Here is an 18,527-nt window from a genome sequence, read left to right as displayed (position 1 = left end):
TATAGCAAATGTAGCAAGCTAAGCTACAATAAAATGACAAAAGTACATCACATAACTACATCAAAGCTACTTTATTAAAACATTGAACTAATTTCACTCCAAGCCATGGCTATCTAGTGATCAATAAAACTGTGAGACAAACTAATAGGCAAAAATGTCAAGATAGCTTATTAAACTGTTCTCAATGCTTTAACTGCTACAAAACCATGGCAACACAAACCAACAAAAACATCCTCACATACTGTAGCCAATTCCAAAAACGGGAAGAGTGTATATTGTAGAAGAGCCACACTGTTTGGATGTATACTTCATTTAGGGCACATTGGGAGGACACTTTGTATAAGATCACTAACGTTAACGTGGTTCAACCCACAGGAGCAAAATTAAGACCTGCTCCAAACAGTAGCAGCCTGGCAAAAAAAAAGGGACAAATGACGTTGAAGGTGAATTTAAGGAAAGAGTTTTCCTGAAGTCTGATAAGATTCACTATATGAACTCGCACTTCTCTCCGCCTGCTTTCTCACCGCTGTCTCCTGTGCACGCTCCCCAGCTACCCCGCAGCAGCGTCTGTCATCACCATGGTTACGGCTTCAGCCTAGACCACAGCAGAAACTCCGCTGGGAAATGTAGCTTCTGTGAATGCTACCATGTTTCTTAAAGGGTTAGTTCACCCAAAAATGAAAATTATGTCATTAATGACTCACCCTCATGTCGTTCCAAGCCCGTAAGACCTCCGTTCATCTTCGGAACACAGTTTAAGATATTTTAGATTTAGTCCGAGAGCTTTCTGTTCCTCCATTGAAAGTCAATGGACGGCATACTGTTCACGTCCAGAAAGGCAATACAGACATCATCAAAGTAGTCCATGTGACATCAGTGGCTCGATCTTAAGTTTATCAAGCGACGAGAATACTTTTTGTGCGCAAAAAGTAAACAAAAATAACGACTTTATTCCACTATTCATTTCCTTCTCTCTGGTCTCGAGCTATTTCACGTAGTGTAACTGCGTAGCGCGTCTGTGTTGTACGTCACACGCATCACACATGACCAGCGTCGGCCAATAGTGAGCCTACGTGTGACGTACAACACAGACGCGCTAGTCATTAATGACATCATTTTCATTTTTGGGTGAACTAACCCTTTAATCAGTAAAATAGTTTCACTTCTGAAAAGCTACTTGATGTAGAAAATAGCGACGCTACTGAGAAATGTAGGTAAACTAGTAATGGCGCTGTTTTGAATGCCGCTACTGCCCAACACTGCCCCTAACCAATAAGTATATAAAAATAAACTTACTTTGATGTGCTGCAACAGATCCTCAGCTCTTCCATGTCCCAGAAATTGTGAGCCAAAATACCTCGAGCGGACACAGCCATCCTCCAAAAAACGAATGTGTATGTCCATTTGTTTTTCTTTGACGATTCATTCAGACTCTCATCAAACATAAGTACGTATGGTCCGGCATGATTTATAGCTTCAACCAGTTGCTTCTTAAAATAGGGGGCGATGCCAAATTTGATCATGTAGCTGGTCTTGTCTTTGGCCAAAGCGAACGATTTGGCGATTTGGGAATCCGGGAACATCATGCTAAACAGCTCTCCTATGCCATCATTGGACTTGAACGAGTGGTGTTTCACTGCCAAGTCTAAACACCATAGTACTTCAGCCTGTAGCGTAGCGGTGGTGGTGCAGATCGTCTGTATGCTGGTGGTAGGATTACTGGCACTGCGAGGAGCGAGCAGGCAAGGTTGAGGGAGCAGTGGAGGTTGATGGCGTCGATGTAGCCGTTGGTCCAGCGCAAAACAGCGACAGCGGTAGCTGGGTGTTACGTCCCCGCATCCTGGCTTGGTGGCTAGTAGACTCCCTGTGGGAATTAACCGCCTTCACCCCCATCCAAGTAATATTTATCGTTTTCTTGCAAACGTTGCAAAAAGCTTCTCGGCTGTTTCCAACTACTGGCCTAAGCCAGTCTTTAAACCGAGCGTCCTCCAGCCAGAGGCCCGAACACTTGCACTTGCCCATATTTACTTGGTATACTCACGCGGAGCAGAGGTTTACCGCCAAGCTAAGAGGTTTACCGCCCAACGTACACATCGCGTGACGTCATTCCGTTCACTCAGGTCCGACCTTTCTTTTCTCTGTCTTGAAAACCATATAGACCCAGTTAGATGGGGCTTCGAAAATTTACTACCTCGTCAGATGACGTTTACTACTTTTTACTGGCCTTAATTTGGCATAATTTAATTTACTACCTTTTACAACCCCGCGGAAACCCTGCAACAATGATTACTCTCCCGCTCCTCACTCCTCCTGCTGCCCCTCTGGTTCGCGACAATCTCGACCCCCTCCCCCCGCCTGGCAGAGATGCAATCAAAACTGGAAAGCACCAGCTCTGAAAACTATTTACCTTGCAAAGTTTGAAGTTTCCTCGGGTCGAGAGCCTGTCGACGATCAGCAGAGGGATCCAGCTTGCTGACCCCTCCTTTCAGGTTGGGCTTGAGGAGGACATCCACACTGAAGAGCCCCATCAGTAGCACCCGTGCCATCCCATTGGGGCTGGTACAAGCTTTTGCAGTCTCCCAACAATGTGACGAGACAGTGACGGTTCCATCATTCCCGATTTTCACCTTTTGTAAACAAAAAAAATAAAAAAATAATAAATAAATAAATGAGCATAAGCAAAGAAATAAACAAGGAAAATCACCACAAGCAATAGAATGCAACGAAGGGCAAAAACAAAGATAATTGCCACAAGCAATAGAATGGCAAAAATGGTTTAAGTTTTAATGTTTGTTCGAAATTTACCAATTAATAAATACTTACTTGTGAAGGTCTGCAAGGTGTGCAAAGTGACGCTTCACCTGGGCCGTCACTCTCAGCATCTTTGGTGGGGCGGTCGACAACATCTTTGTTGGTGGTGTTGTTGATGGAAACAACCTTTCTCACGTCCACCAACAACGCTGGAATTTCAAAGAAAAAGTGCTACAAGATTATACAGACAGCAGCCATAGAAGCCAATATGTGCCTGAAAACCACATCTCCAGTTTCCTAATATTAACCCATTTAGAGCTGAACTTGTCCAAGAAGCTACAAATCAATTGACTTATCATTAACACAAACACACAGAAACAGGAACAAGTGAAAGGACTGACACTGACCTCCATGAATGTACAGTTTATCATTCTTGTTTGCACACATGGCTCATTAGACAGTAACAATCAGTATAATGATGATACAGACTGTTGACTAGGGCTGTAATCTCTCAGTCGATTAATCGATTATTGGACGATATGTTCTGGCTCGACCAAAATTCTGATTGGTTTTTTGCCGTGTTCGTTTCATCAGGTGGACAGCACTAATTGCTAATGGGGGTGTTTTCAGAGCACCCCTGTTTCCCAGGTAACAGTCTGTCTTCAGAACACCCCCCTTGTTTTCACGTCTTTTGGATTAGCCCGACCCACCGGAGAAGAGAGACAGATTGAAGAAAGTAGGCTACTAGAAGGTTTGCTGAATATTATTACTTGATCAGGTTTGTTTAATAAATATTATTTTTTTATTAAAGTGTTTAAGAGTAAAAGCTTTAAGTTAATAGTCTATTCGTGTCTCAGCCGCGAAGCTGAGCTCCTGTGTTCAGCCTCTGGCTGAAATTATACTGTCTGTCAGTTATTATAATACATATATGACAAAAACAATTGTCTAAATTATGTTGCATATTCCTCAACAGTTCTTGTGATGATATCACTAGTTGACAACATATCACTATTTTCGTAAATCATAGGCTCTGATATTGCGCAGGTGCACGTGAGGCAACGCTGCAGAGCCGACAGACTCGTGTGTTTCAGACTCATTTCAGTGCAAAATAATTAGGTCAAAAACGATTTAATATACTGCAAATAGCCTACTAGTTTATGTTTATTTATAATTCATTTAGGCGGACAACAAGGCTACCAAGTACTGCAGTGCGCAGCTAATTCATTTAAAGTTTTTTTTTTTTCCTAACTTCATTTTTAGTCGATTTTTAGTTGACAATTTCAGGACTTCAGTCGACCAAGATTTTCTTTGGTTGAGTACAGCCCTACTGTTGACCGATGGTGGTTACTTGTTACTTGAACAATCACATGGAACAAATTGCAACCTCATTTTCCTGCTTATACCGGTGTAAGTGAGTGACAAATATGTTTCTTCAAGGGTCAATTCCTCAGATTTCCCACATTTTCAAAACCCACCTTTTTTAGACTTGCTTTCCCCTCCTAATTTTAATTCTTCATCTTTTTAATTCCAGTGATTTTTGTTCATTAAGTTCTTAGTCTTTTAAATTGTTTTTTCTTAATAAAGTTGTTTGTTTGTTTGTTTATTTTGTAAAGCGTCTTTGAGTATTTTGAAAAGCGCTATATAAATCTGAGGAATTATTATTATTATTTTATTGATTCTTCAAACATGCTCTGAAAATGCATGCGGCCAACCTATCTGACCACATAGGTGGGCAGCGAATGCTTTCTAGATTTAGAAAGTGCATTTAGAATCACTTTCAGGTCTAAATGGATTAATACCATTTGATATAGAGTAATATTTGATGATTTAATACTCAATACTTGCCTTTAACTACCATGCTCCGCAGTTTGGTGTTTTCTTTCTGTAAGGCCTTGATCTGGCTCTGCATGTCTCTGGTAAGGTCACTTTCCTGGCTTGATGATTCTGCTGTGAACTGACTGTCCTCTGACAGTAGTTCCTCCTCCGCCTGTCTTTGTGCAGCAACCTTGGCCTTTTTCTATAGGGCAAAGATGTTCATTTTTAATATTTAATGGATAATCCAATACACAAATGATCCCTAATGTGATATCAATCTTTGCTGTTTAATTACCTGTTTTGGATTTCCATAGCCAGAGTTTTTGTTGCCAGTACTGGTATCTTCATCACCAAAGTCTAGGCATTTTGCTTTTCTCACCCTCGGCATGTTATCTGGATAGAGTTCCCGCTCGGCAGCTCTGAGTGTAGCCTCTTTTCTACATTCATATAGAAGGATAGATTTTCTTAATGCCAATAATCAACACCATACAATGAATGAATAATAATAAATACTACAGAATAAATAAAAAAATAATTATGTGTCCCATTTTCAGACTTCTTTAAAGAGGTAGTGCCATGAATTGTTTTGTTTTTTCAATTATGTATGTGTCTACAGATAGAATTGATTTTAGTCCTGTAAACCACTTGGCCAATGGAAAAAGACCTTGCAGTGATACTGTAGTGATCAACAAACTTAACACTTACTGTCATTTTTTTTTTTTAAATAAATGTTCCTTTGTACATAATCTTGAAGGTAGGGTAAGTGATTTTCTTTTGTTAAAATAATTGTTAAATAGCTCTATAGAGTTCATTAGAGTGTTTGTTCAGTAACAGGAGTCTCCATGTCTCTCTAGATCTTTATTAAACAGAAAATACTTTTTCAGGTAACTTAGGTGACAAATGTCAAACACTCTTTAGCAATGAGTACTATCAGAATATAGCCTAGCCTTTTAACCTTATAACAAAAAACTATTGTTCTGACCAAACAATATCAATTACCCTAGCAGCTACCTTTAATACCCAAAGATCATGTTATAGAAACAAAATCATGGCACTGCCTCTTTAAAAACTATCTATGAAGATCTGGGTAATGCTATATAGCCATTGTAAAGCCAGTCCCTCCAGGATTTCGCGGGCCTTTTTTGTGATTGTTGCGGCCTAAAATGCCTGATGTTGCGGCCACTTTTCTAAAAAGTTGCGATGTTCTTCTGCATTTGTTTTTAGGTTAAAACGGCAAAGGTAGATAGATTTTTACTTAAAGGGATACTTCACCTCTGTAAAGATGAATGTGAATTTAAAATGAGTCATTTATGTAGTAGAAATGTGAAATTATTTTTGAATTTGGAGCTTTCTACTAGACTGAGAAAAGCCAGAAAATGTATTTGTGGCTTATGTGGATGAAAGACAACAACTCCCAGAACGCACTTGCTTCGCTGCCCTACGAGGCCACTCCCAAGCCATGCCCTACTACCAGTAAGAGAGCGCAGTTAAACAACAAGGCTATCTACTAGTGAGTCTCTGTGACGAGTCTGCTCGGGATTTCGAGATCTCCAAAAATGTCCAGGATTCGGCTTTTGCATTCTACAGTCGCCATTCATTATGTTTACTGTGGCGAGCAGGACGGGACTGAGGGCCGTGGGAGAACGATGAGCGGGAATTTTCTTAGCAATGTTAAAACGCACATTGACCCATCACTTGTTTAGCGTTCATGTAAACACTAAATTCAGATTCACCAATCGGAATGAATCCAGTTAGATTGAAACAAAAGGTGTGCATGTAAACAATGAATGGCGACTGCAGAAAACAAAAGCCAAATCCCGGACATTTTGGACGATCTCGGCGGCCGGACATGTCTGGGAAAAAGAGGATGGGAACCCCTACTACTCAGCTTTCTCCACAGAACAAGAGCCTGCTAGCTTAGCTTCCAAAAAAAAAGACGACTGACACTATTTGTACATTCTGTGAGTGAGATCCCACCCTCTATGGGCGGGTTGAAAACATGCAGAACAGCCCCAACTACTGGCTGTAGTCTTTAGCCTCTGGCCAAAAAAATCCTCCGATGACGCAAAATGACGTCATCTAAGGATTTTTTACAGACAAAAAATACATAAATCTCTCGTCTCGGGGGATATGAGGGAGGAAAGCACGGTCATTCGAAAATACTACAGGTTTTCTACTGCTACAAAGCTTAATTCTTAATCCTAAAGTATCCCTTTAAAGTGCTCATATTATACTTTTTGTTTTTTTCCCTTTCCTTTATTGTGTTATCTTTTTTTGTGCATGTTATAGGTTTACAAAGTGAAAAAGCCCAAAGTCCACCCCAAAGGGACTTATGTCCCACAGAAAACACTGCCTTTACTTCAGAGAAAAATGTGCTCACTTTGTAACACACGTTATAATGCTCGCCTAGCTGCAAAACATAATGTTGTATGTAACTTTGAAATGTGTTTTAGCAATTTTGATACCAATCTGAATCATCAAAAATGGAAATGTCACTTTTTTAGAATATTCTATTTTAAAGATAATTTATAAAATTCACAAAGGTTTACGGGTGTTTATTTTAAAGTGGCCAAACAATGTGTTTTATTCTTGTTTTGCATATTCACATTTTTATAAATGCCACCTCTGATGCAGATTCTGTTTTCTCTGCAGTGGAAATTTTTTTTTGTTGTTGATACTAGTCAATTTGATTGGTAAAAGCCATGTAGTGACTTAAAATGTATAGAATTTGACATGAACAATGACAGTTTAGGGGGAAATTACCTTTACAAATGTTTTAAAAAAAATGCAATGAGAATCAATTTAAGATTATTGGTTCAGAATAAATTACTTTTACAACACAAAAATTGAACACTTTACTTAAGTAGTTAGTTATTGCACCACCACAGGATTTTATAAGGGTAGAGATTTTATTATAATATTAGGTCAATGTAGATTACATGAGTGAGTCGCCAGCTGAGGAGAGTGAGGCCCCGTTTACACGTACATGGTTATTTTGAAAAACGGAGACATTTCCCTTCGTTTGCACCCTTCGTTTACACGCAAACGGAGGATTCGCCAATGAAACCGATTCTTTCTAAAAACTCCGGCCAGAGTGGAGATTTTGAAAATCTTCGTTTGCACGTTTGCATGTAAACAGAGAAAAACGGAGTTTTAGGCAGCGACGTCACAGAATGTGACTATTTTCGGGATTCTGATTGGCTAAGGTGGGCTTGAGCTTCTCGTTACACTGCCACCTACAGGTTTGGCATGCTCTTGACAGCATATACACAGGTTCGTGTGCACGATGTTATTTTTGAAAACGAAGAGGGGAGAAATGTCCGTTTATGAAAATAGCCATCCACGTGTAAACGTAGCCTGAGTCTCTCGCTGTGTAGGAGAGTGGACGACGCTTTGCTGGAGACCGCGATGATTGGTCAAAGTTGCAGAAAAGGTGCGGTGATTGGTCAAAATTGCAAGTCGCACTGAATTCACGGGGATTTGTTGAAGTTGCGTTAATAGTTGCAATCGCAACATCGCGAAATCCTGGAGGGACTGTAAAGCATACACACATCATGGGATACATTTACACAATTATAGCTTACGTTAGCCATTGTAAAACAGTCAAATATGGGAAACACATTTTGAAAGATAAACAGAACAACAGACATTCTGTAGCTGTATTTGCTAATACAATAAATGGTGTGAAATAAGTGTGAATGTGTATAAAGAGTAAGACCGACTTACCTGCGAAGAATAGCGGGCCATCCATTAGTAACGTTAGGCTTCTTGTGGTTAACGTTAGTTGTACGACATTCCACAAAATATGCCTTGTCAGTATCAGCTGGGTCAAAATCAATTATCCAGCTGATGGGAATTATGCTGGTTTTATCTTTGTCAGGTCCCTTCGCCCAACTAACAAGGGCAAACCTATATTTTGACATTTTTGTTAAAGAAAATGATCGCCTCCTTGATGCTGGTGTCTCTTTCCCTGTTACCGTCCTCTCGCGCCTGAATCACACCTTCCCGCTCAAGCATTGCGCATGCGCGAGGCCGCGAGCTCCGTGCTTCCGTCCTCCTCGCGCCTGAATCACTTTTTATATATATTTTTTAATGCTTTATTCAGTAACAGAACATACAACAATTAAATACAAAAATAATAATAATACAAAACAATAATCTCGCGCCTGAATCACACCGCAGCCCGTCTCTGATCACACCTTCCCGCTCAAGCATTGCGCATGCGCGAGCTCCGTACTCAGTCGGTGCTGAGTAGACTACTGACAAACGTAGAAAATGGACCAAGTCCGATTGAAAAGGAAATATTCTTCCGGGTTCTGTTAAAAAAAAAAAATCTATAAATATCTTTATAATCTTTCTAATTTACAGTAAAGGGTGAATGTGGTCTCTGCATATCTGCAACTCTGTTTCAATAAAACTGTTATTTGTGTAATGCAGATTTTTGTATTCACTATTTTCTTTAGGTTATATAGCTATGTCATGCATGTCATGCATGTCATGCATGCACATGTCCATGCATATGCTATGGTTGTTTATTTGGAAAGTATAAAATGTAACTATATATATATATATATATATATATATATATATATATACATACACATATACACAATATATGCACATGCATATTCCAGTATATTAAAGCATATAAAGTCATATAAAGACAAACTATTACATGTAAAAATATAGTGCCTTTTTTGGTCTTGATTGCAATATATTTTTTATATGTATCAATATATATACATATATGGTCTATGCATATATTTCAATATATTGGAAAATATAAATATTAAATCCAATATTAGATATAGGCAATAATTACATATAGCCTCACATTCACTCACACATTCATACACCAACGGCGGTGTCAGCCATGCAAGGGGTCATCTAGCTCGTCGGGAGCAGCTGGGGTTAGGTGTCTTGCTCATGGACACCTCAACACTTGGTCAGGTGGAACCAGGGATTGAACCACCAACCTTCTGGTTTGTAAACAACCTACATGAACCACTGAGCCACTGCCGCCCCAGTAAATAAAATAAATTTATTTTTTGCCACCCCATTAGAATAAAACTTCTAATGACTCTATTTGTTCATTTTTTATCACAGAAATCACAACCTTCTAGAGAAGGAGAGCTGCCTCAGTTCTGGGAGACTTTAGAGTACAGCGTGTCTTCTTTGACCATTAATCTTAAAGGAACTGGTATAGCTCTGATCAGTCTATTACAAATATTAACGGTACACTGTAACTGGAATTTCTCACAGAACTCTCTATACAGTAACACATTTCCATTATCATGCAAGAAATGGGCATTAGCCCAAATCCCTTTAGATTTCCATTCCTCAAGATATACAGATTCTCTGCCAAACTTTATATATCTGCTATTCCAAACTGGAGAGTTGTGAGAAGTCATGTTTGAACACTAGTTTCCAGTAGAGCAGCACTTGCTGATGGAAGGCTGGAGGTTTAACTGGTAACGAGGCGCACTCAAAGTCCCAACATAGATAAATGTTTATTCCCCCAGTCTGTTAAAGATAGCATTGGGGACAGTAAACCCGAACGAGTGTCTATTTTGAATGAAGGATTTCAAAACACCATTCATAATGTCTAAATCGATCATATTCACACCACCGTCTTCATATTTTTTAATCAGGTCATCCTTTCTTATGTACTGACACTTATTCCTCCAAATAAATTTAAGATTCACCTTATTTATTATTATAAGGTAATAATATTATATATTAATATTAATAATGTTACTTATATATTATAGTTTAATCATTCGTGTCGATATGGGCAAGGAGAAAGGAAAGATGAGTCGGGACAAACTATCCATTTTAGATAAAAGAACCCTTCCAAAAAGTGTAAGATCCCCTGCAGACATCTATTTATGGACTAACATTTATCTGTTATTCGACACATTCTTATTCTCCATAACATCTTCATCTTTAGAAATAATAATAGCCTTGAAGCTTTAGAAAACTGGTCAATAGAGTGTAAAGCTATTGGATGTTGTATAGTCAGCAAACTGACTTATAATTATTTGTCTATCCAACACTGTTAAACCTTCAATACCATTATTTTTAATCAATATAATAACTCTGCAACCATTATAAATAATAATGGTGAGCTCCCACATCCCTGACGAATCCGCCTTTTACTTGGAAATCTTGAGCAGTGTCACGTTTTGGGTTTGTTCATGTCTTGTTTCCATGTTTGTCATGTGATTCCCTGTTTGTCATGTGATCCTGCCATGTCTTGTCATTGGTTAATTGTCTGATCATTGTTCACAGGTGTCCCTTGTCTTGTCATTAGTCTGTGTATTTAGCCCTCTTGTTTGCCATGTGTCTGTGTCAAGTATTGTTTCCTGTAATCTGATGCGTGTGTGTGTGCGTGTGTTCTTTTCATGCCACGCCATGCCATGTTTTTGTTTCATGTTTTATTTTAGTTACAATAAACTGCACTTGGGTTATCCTTTACACTTGCCTCCAGTGGATCCCTTATTACAGAATACTTGACCCCAAACAATGAACCCAGCAGTTGACATTCTTAGTCTCCGGACAAGATGACCTCCACCACGCCTGAACCTGAGCCCTCAGCAGAGATGGCTGCCACTAATCCTGAGTCCTCAGTGATGGCTACACTAACCATTATGGCCACAGCCATATGGTGTGTGTGGTCGGTGCACACATTTGAAGTTCACGTAACGTCTGCCGAGCCAGAGACTGTTCACTTCACGTCTGCCGAGACAGTTAACGTCACGTCTGCCGAGCCAGAGACTGTTCACTTCACGTCTGCTGAGACTTTTCACGTCATTTCTGTTCCTGAGCCGTTGTCTGTTCCAGCCCATAACCCCATAGCTGTCCCCAAGAAATTTTTTTTGGGGGGGGGGCAGTAGGGTCCTTGATAGGACCATGGAGGCCGCGCCGCCATGGTCCCCTGAACTGTCTGGTCCACCTTAGCCGACTGAACTGTCTGGTCCACCTTGGCCGACTGAACTGTCAGGTCCACCCTGGCCACCTGAACTGTCTGGTACACCTTGGCCGACTGAACTGTCTGGTCCACCCTGGCCACCTGAACTGTCAGGTCCACCCTGGCCACCTGAACTGTCTGGTCCACCCTGGCCACCTGAACTGTCTGGTCCACCCTGGCCACCTGAACTGTCTGGCCACCTGAACTGTCAGGTCCACCTTGGCCGACTGAACTGTCTGGTCCACCCTGGCCACCTGAACTGTCAGGTCCACCCTGGCCACCTGAACTGTCTGGTCCACCCTGGCCACCTGAACTGTCTGGCCACCTGAACTGTCAGGTCCACCTTGGCCGACTGAACTGTCTGGTCCACCCTGGCCACCTGAACTGTCAGGTCCACCTTGGCCACCTGAACTGTCTGGTCCACCCTGGCCACCTGAACTGTCAGGTCCACCCTGGCCACCTGAACTGTCTGGTCCACCCTGGCCACCTGAACTGTCTGGTCCACCCTGGCCACCTGAACTGTCTGGTCCACCCTGGCCACCTGAACTGTCAGGTCCACCTTGGCCGACTGAACTGTCTGGTCCACCCTGGCCACCTGAACTGTCTGGCCACCTGAACTGTCAGGTCCACCTTGGCCGACTGAACTGTCTGGTCCACCCTGGCCACCTGAACTGTCAGGTCCACCTTGGCCACCTGAACTGTCTGGTCCACCCTGGCCACCTGAACTGTCAGGTCCACCCTGGCCACCTGAACTGTCTGGTCCACCCTGGCCACCTGAACTGTCTGGTCCACCCTGGCCACCTGAACTGTCTGGTCCACCCTGGCCACCTGAACTGTCTGGCCACCTGAACTGTCTGGTCCACCCTGGCCACCTGAACTGTCTGGCCACCTGAACTGTCTGGTCCACCCTGGCCACCTGAACTGTCTGGCCACCTGAACTGTCTGGTCCACCCTGGCCACCTGAACTGTCTGGCCACCTGAACTGTCTGGTCCACCCTGGCCGACTGAACTGTCTGGTCCACCCTGGCCACCTGAACTGTCAGGTCCACCCTGGCCACCTGAACTGTCTGGTCCACCCTGGCCACCTGAACTGTCAGGTCCACCTTGGCCGACTGAACTGTCTGGCCACCTGAACTGTCTGGTCCACCCTGGCCACCTGAACTGTCTGGTCCGCCCTGGCCACCTGAACTGTCAGGTCCGCCCTGGCCACCTGAACTGTCTGGTCCGCCCTGGCCACCTGAACTGTCTGGTCCGCCCTGGCCACCTGAACTGTCTGGTCCGCCCTGGCCACCTGAACTGTCTGGTCCGCCCTGGCCACCTGAACTGTCAGGTCCGCCCTGGCCACCTGAACTGTCTGGTCCGCCCTGGCCACCTGAACTGTCAGGTCCGCCCTGGCCACCTGAACTGTCTGGTCCGCCCTGGCCACCTGAACTGTCTGGTCCACCCTGGCCACCTGAACTGTCTGGCCACCTGAACTGTCTGGTCCACCCTGGCCGACTGAACTGTCTGGTCCACCCTGGCCACCTGAACTGTCAGGTCCACCCTGGCCACCTGAACTGTCTGGTCCACCCTGGCCACCTGAACTGTCAGGTCCACCTTGGCCGACTGAACTGTCTGGTCCACCCTGGCCACCTGAACTGTCAGGTCCACCCTGGCCACCTGAACTGTCTGGTCCACCCTGGCCACCTGAACTGTCTGGTCCACCCTGGCCACCTGAACTGTCTGGCCACCTGAACTGTCTGGTCCACCCTGGCCACCTGAACTGTCTGGTCCACCCTGGCCACCTGAACTGTCTGGTCCGCCCTGGCCACCCTGAACTGTCTGGTCCGCCCTGGCCACCTGAACTGTCTGGTCCGCCCTGGCCACCTGAACTGTCAGGTCCACCCTGGCCGACTGAACTGTCTGGTCCACCCTGGCCACCTGAACTGTCAGGTCCACCTTGGCCGACTGAACTGTCTGGTCCACCCTGGCCACCTGAACTGTCTGGTCCGCCCTGGCCACCTGAACTGTCTGGTCCACCCTGGCCACCTGAACTGTCAGGTCCACCGTGGCCGACTGAACTGTCAGGTCCACCTTGGCCGACTGAACTGTCTGGTCCACCCTGGCCACCTGAACTGTCAGGTCCACCTTGGCCGACTGAACTGTCTGGTCCGCCCTGGCCACCTGAACTGTCTGGTCCGCCCTGGCCACCTGAACTGTCTGGTCCGCCCTGGCCACCTGAACTGTCAGGTCCCCCTTGGCCGACTGAACTGTCTGGTCCACCCTGGCCACCTGAACTGTCAGGTCCACCTTGGCCGACTGAACTGTCTGGTCCACCCTGGCCACCTGAACTGTCTGGTCCGCCCTGGCCACCTGAACTGTCTGGTCCACCCTGGCCACCTGAACTGTCAGGTCCACCGTGGCCGACTGAACTGTCAGGTCCACCTTGGCCGACTGAACTGTCTGGTCCACCCTGGCCACCTGAACTGTCAGGTCCACCCTGGCCACCTGAACTGTCAGGTCCGCCCTGGCCTCCAGCACAGCATGCTCCGCCCTCCGCACTGCCAGGTCCGTCCACGCTATGCCACGACCCATGTCCAGTCCCCCTGCACGGGCCTGGCCCACCATCCCTCCCCCAAGACCGCCACCGCTCCACCACCCTCCTTGAACATTTTTTCTTTTGTTTGGGTGTCGGGAGCCACCCTTAGAGGGGGGGATTCTGTCACGATTTTGGGTTTGTTCTTGTCATGTTTCTGTGTCATGTCTTGTTTCCTTGTCTGTCATGTGACCCTTGTAAGTCATGTGATCCTGCCATGTGTTCCCTTGTCTGTGTCATGTTGTCATTGGTTCATTGTTTTATTGTTCACAGGTGTCCCTTGTCTAGTCATTAGTCTTGTGTGTATTTAAGCCCTCTTGTTTGCCATGTGTCTTTGTCAAGTATTGTTTCCTGTAGTCTGCTGTCGTGCAAGTTCATGTTCATGCTTTGGTTTTTGTTTTCATGCCACGCCATGTTTTGTTTTAGTTATAATAAACTGCACTTGGGTTCTCATCTCTCAACTTGCCTCCAGTGGATCCTTATTACAAGCAGGTTCCCTAGAGTTATTGATTACATTATATAACATTTCAATTAAGTTTATAAATCTCACTCCAAAACCAAAATGTTGCAAGGTTTTCAAAATAAAAGGATGCTCAACAGCATCAAATAAAATAAAAATAAGAAACCCACTCTCTTGAACCACTTCACTATAATCGAGTAAATCTAAAACCATTCTAATATTATTATGAACTGACCTTCCTCCCCAAAACCCTGACTGTGTCTCACTTATTATAGTAGAAATACCTTTTTTCAGCCTAGCAGCGATAGCCCCAGAAATGTTTTTATAATCTATGTTCAGCAAAGTGATAGGCCTCAGATTGTCTAAGACTCTTTTATCTTTACCAGCTTTTGGAATCAATGTAATCAAATCTTGATACTTTCAATCGACTCTTTTTTTTTTTCAATACCTTCTTTTAGGGCACAGAATAATAGATTTCTCAAATCTCCCCCAAAAATGATGAGTGAGCCCATCTGTCCCTGAGGATTTGTTTAAAGGCATCTTCTCAACAACTGAACCCAATTCTTCAATTTTAATATCCGAATCGCATTATTGTTCTGAATTTGAGCAAAAAAGATCTGTCTCATAAGAGGAGAAATCTGAGGAATATAGTTTAGACTAGAACTGAAACACTTCTTTTTCAATTATTTTAGAATCTTTGCATTCCTCTCCTTGGATCATTAAACTACTGATAGAGTTCCTTTGCTGTCTTGTTTTTTCTAAGTCACTGAAATATGAAGAGTTCTTTTCACCTTCCTCAGTCCACTCGATCTTATATACTCGATCTGTGCCCTCTCAAGATACAAATGATCTCATTTACTTTGAAGTTCCATCACCTTGTCATTTTCATAATTATTTAAAACATGTTGTTACAACACTGACTTATTTCACAAATTAAATTCCTTTCATATTCTCTTTTTTCTTTTATTAGTTTCTTAGAGAAACGAATGGAAAATTCCTGAATGTAAAATTTCGTAAGAGAAAGGCATTGAACTTCCAATATCCTTTGTTTCTAAATTGCTTAGTTGTGGGTTCTAAAACGAGACCTATGAAACAATGATCTGTTAACGGAGCTTTAGAAATTGTAGATTTTGAATCATATTTTATAATGTTGTCACTGACCGTCCAATAATCAATTCTAGATTTGCTCTCCCCATTTGGTTTAAACCATGAAAAACATTCAACCTCGGGATTTAAATATCGCCAAACATCACTCAAATTATTTTCTGTCATATAAAGTTCAACACTAACATTAAGCCGCCTCTTGTTAAGTCTGGGAGGCCATCTATCTTTCCACTGGTCAGGAACCATATTCCAGTCCCCTCCTACTGAAACATTATCAGATGGACTCCTTCAGCAAGCACTCCTTCACTGTATCTTCTGCAACATAGCGAACACATATGGCAAGCTGTTCAGTATTGCCGTCTCTGGTTCATCTGCCATAACTGAAAACATCCCTGCCTCTTTTAGCTCCCTGACAATATCTGCTGTAACCTCTTCAGCACAGCACTCAATTATCTCATTCTGAGATGCAGGTGATCAGTAGGTGCTGTGTGAAGGGGCTGAATCGGATTTCAAGAAAGGGTCAAACTGTTTTAGAAGATTCAGACACTGCAGAAAACTCCCCTCCCTCATCATGGCCACGGAAGGGAATATTTTGCTTGGCCAGGAATTGTGTCACTGCAACAATACGGGTAAGGTACTCCCGTCTGTGTTTTATTTCTGCCTCATTTGCTGAGTGCAATTGTTCAATTACACTGCCGTGAACAGCACTGGCTTTAAAGCTGTGCCAGGACAGCATGCTTGCTTTATGGGCAGGTGTTTTCTCGCGCTCTCTAAAGAGATCTAGAGATTTTTTCCAGTTTCAAATTTTTACCAAACATCCTACAGGAAAAACAAAAAGCTGCATCTCTAGATATAGACGGTTTCAACGGCAACAACATAAACAAACGTTACTGCGCATGCACGCTTTTGTGGCCCAAAATTAACTTCCGGTAGAATCAATAACAACAGAGTTCATCTGTAGAAACAAGCAAATTACATTAGCTAGCAAGTATGTCTAGCCAGTTTTATTTGGGACTACCAATAGAAGAAAAGAGCCGTTACTTGGCCAAACTTAAATGTGACAACGTTACACTACCAGACCCGTTCAACAAAATGTTGAGGCAAACATTTTTTTCTACAGACCTGTCTGATTCACCGGAGGTCAGTCAGGTAAATATCTTTGAGTACTTAGTCGAGGAGGAATGTGTGTACAACACAAAGGAGGCGTTCAAGGCATATCGCAGCTTGGATGCCTATAACTATTTTCATTCCGGAAAAGTTAAAAACATTCTACCACACATGGATGGAAATACCTGTGCCGTTTACGGGGAAATCGAGGCGGGTCAGACGCTTTCAAAGAGCTACTCCACCTGGATCAGTGCGAAGAAGTCCGGCGAAGTCCAGAGTGGGCATTGCACCTGCATGGCAGGGTGAGTATGGCTGGCTAGCTAACGTTACATTTTACAATAGCATTTAGATACACTTTTTCAATACTTGCATTTATCCCGTTGATAACATGTCTATCTGGATCTATGCAGCAATGGAGAGGTGTGTAGCCATGTGGGTACGGTTCTGGTGGACTCCAGAGTGGCCCATCTGTCACTTCAAAACCAAGAGTTTGGTCACGGGTCACTAAAAAGGGGAGCATTTTAACAATTATTATATTCAATAATTATATCCTAGTCTTTTCAAATATCAGTGTACAATTGATGGTATTTTTTTTTTTTTTTATCTCCTTATATGTTTTCCCCCTGTCTCAAATCAAGCCGTTCGACTGTGTGACGTCACATGGTCGGACGCCCCTCCCACGATTGTTGATTGACAGCAGCGTTTCAACACAGACCCGCCCTCGCTCGTGAGCGATCTGTCAATCATAGTCCGCTCTGTTGATACGCTGGAGCTCTGTCTATGAGCAGAATGGCGTCTAAGCGATTGTGGTGTTCTGTTCTCGGGTGTAATAACGAACACAGCATCATGTTGATTTTCCTAAATCCGAACCGCTGAAGACGCAGTGGCTGAGTTTTGTTTTAGAAGGGAATATTCCCCACGATCAACGTCAATGCTTTCATGTTTGCACGAATCATTTCACACACCAGACTGCTTTACAAACGAGGATCAGCTGGTTTTGCTAAGAAGCTGCTCCTGAAAACAGGATTGGTATCAACTATTCGTGTTCCTGCTGCACCTCCAGAAGAACTGAAGTGAGTGTCACACTTTATTAACCTTTATATTAATATTTATATTAATCTTTGCAAATCGCTAGCTGCACGCTTCACGATGAATGCGGCTAAGGTTTACACTCAGGGTACATTACGGCATGTTTTCTATGTACAACGTTCTCAATATAATTCATAATCCCACATTTATAATGAACAACGCGTTATGGTTATTGTGTTATTGTGTTATAAACATAGACAGTATATAAACTGGACACAGCGACCCCATAGGATTCAACGGAGAAAAGTGAAGTCAGTTAGAAGCTCTTCTTCCTGATGGCTGAGCGACTGCACAGACTCAAGCTGAGCTTGACGACGTAGATGTGCCGTGAGCAACCCGTCTGTCTTCTAGTAGCTGTGCCGAGAGAAATCTGAATCATTCCCTTCCGAATCTCTCAGAGACGGAGAGTGTGAGTAGGAGCTGTACATGAGCTGGAGCAGGAGAAACTTTTGCTAAGTATTCAGATGAATTACTTTGTATTTATGTGTGAGTGTGTGTGTGAGTGTGTGTGCGTGTCTGTGTAAAATCAGCTAAAAAACGAATTTTGTACATTTCTGACCAAGTGGGGACCTTCATGTGTGTGTGTGTGTGTGTGTGAGTGTGAGTGTGTGTGCATTAGCAAGTGTGTGTGTGTGTGTGTGTGAATTTGAGTGTGT

The 18,527-nt window shown here is 43.1% G+C and overlaps 2 protein-coding genes across 13 annotated transcripts in view; one reads left to right on the top strand and one right to left on the bottom strand.

The window, feature by feature from the left end:
- Positions 1-8,931, bottom strand: part of LOC311087330 (uncharacterized protein) — a 34,519-nt gene extending 25,588 nt beyond the window's left edge. For all 4 annotated transcript variants that reach the window (XM_084120660.1, XM_084120661.1, XM_084120662.1 and 1 more), the window contains exons 1-5: positions 8,293-8,931; positions 4,862-5,003; positions 4,597-4,768; positions 2,824-2,960; positions 2,408-2,627 (exon numbers count right to left, since the gene is read on the bottom strand). In XM_084120660.1, coding sequence (XP_083976786.1) covers positions 2,408-2,627; positions 2,824-2,960; positions 4,597-4,768; positions 4,862-5,003; positions 8,293-8,489 — 868 coding nt within the window. In that variant the 5' untranslated portion in view covers positions 8,490-8,931. The remainder of the gene's footprint in view (positions 1-2,407; positions 2,628-2,823; positions 2,961-4,596; positions 4,769-4,861; positions 5,004-8,292) is intronic.
- Positions 1-18,527, top strand: part of LOC311087309 (uncharacterized protein) — a 504,672-nt gene that overhangs the window by 450,028 nt on the left and 36,117 nt on the right. The gene's annotated exons all lie outside the window — the stretch shown is intronic.

This window comes from Abramis brama (assembly GCF_963993115.1).
Source record: "Abramis brama genome assembly, chromosome: 7".
NCBI classification, from domain to species: Eukaryota; Metazoa; Chordata; class Actinopteri; order Cypriniformes; family Leuciscidae; genus Abramis; species Abramis brama.
This window is presented reverse-complemented; position numbering and strand designations above follow the sequence as displayed.